Genomic DNA, 1018 nt, shown 5'->3' on the forward strand with positions numbered 1-1018 from the left:
AGACTCACCAATATTCATTCACATAACCTTCTTGTTAGCAGAGTTGAAAGAAAACAGGTACAGAGGCCCAGTTACAGACTCTCAGCCACAAATGCAAAAGAACCACCAAATATCTCCACCAAAAGGCATGTTCACTGAAATTACTTAGATTATAAATCATAAATAGATAATATATTATATATTACTTACCCGGTTTATACTGCTGTTCCCTAAAATAGCCTGAAGTAGAGTTTTCTCAAATTCTTCCAACTTCTTTGAACATTTTTTAAGAATATGATTAGATAAATTAAAATCACTCGCCAGTCTAGCTAATGTAGCAACAGCTTCCGTCCAAAAGCTTGAGAAAGGGAGTTTCGGGTTACGGTAAAACGTGATCAGGCCATCTAACAACTGTGAAACAGAATCAGAAACTGTGGAGGAGTCTTTTTCAAAGTGGGTTAGGTACACTTTCAGACTACTGGATTCTCTCAGTTTCTTCAGTTCGAGCAGATGTTGCAAGAACTGCAAGTGACAAGATGGAGGATTCTCCAGGGTGGTGCACGGCTTTTTCTCAAGAGGCAGTGGTAGAAGGGATGGGGGACTACAGCTCTCCACAACATGCTGGGACAACTCTGCAGATTCGCTTCTTTGCTCATTTGATAAAACACATCCAGAGTCATCCATCAAAGCCAATGTATTTTCAGAACTTGTAGGCTCCTGATCTGGCAACGGGGGGAACACATCGTGTCCTGAAACAGCAAGATGCAAAAGCATTATCTTCCTACGGCTAGGTGTCTTAAAAAAAACGATACAAGCCGGGCGGTGGTGGCGCACGCCTTTAATCCCAGCACTCGGGAGGCAGAGCCAGGCGGATCTCTGTGAGTTCGAGGCCAGCCTGGGCTACCAAGTGAGTTCCAGGAAAGGCGCAAAGCTACACAGAGAAACCCTGTCTCGAAAAACCAAAAAAAAAAAAAAAAAAAAAAAACGATACAATGATTCTATTCTAAATGAAAATACTACATAAAACATACAAATGTAC

General features: G+C 41.6%; 1 protein-coding gene across 1 annotated transcript; it reads right to left on the reverse strand.

The window, feature by feature from the left end:
* Positions 1-189: 189 nt before the first annotated feature.
* Positions 190-765, reverse strand: LOC114680655 (meiosis-specific protein MEI4-like; the record flags this gene model as incomplete). The annotated part of the gene is made up of 1 exon (XM_037202015.1): positions 190-765. A coding segment is annotated over exon 1 (564 nt), but the record flags the coding sequence as incomplete, so codon positions are not given.
* Positions 766-1018: the final 253 nt, after the last annotated feature.

This window comes from Peromyscus leucopus, unplaced genomic scaffold, assembly GCF_004664715.2.
Source record: "Peromyscus leucopus breed LL Stock unplaced genomic scaffold, UCI_PerLeu_2.1 scaffold_872, whole genome shotgun sequence".
NCBI lineage: Eukaryota > Metazoa > Chordata > Mammalia > Rodentia > Cricetidae > Peromyscus > Peromyscus leucopus.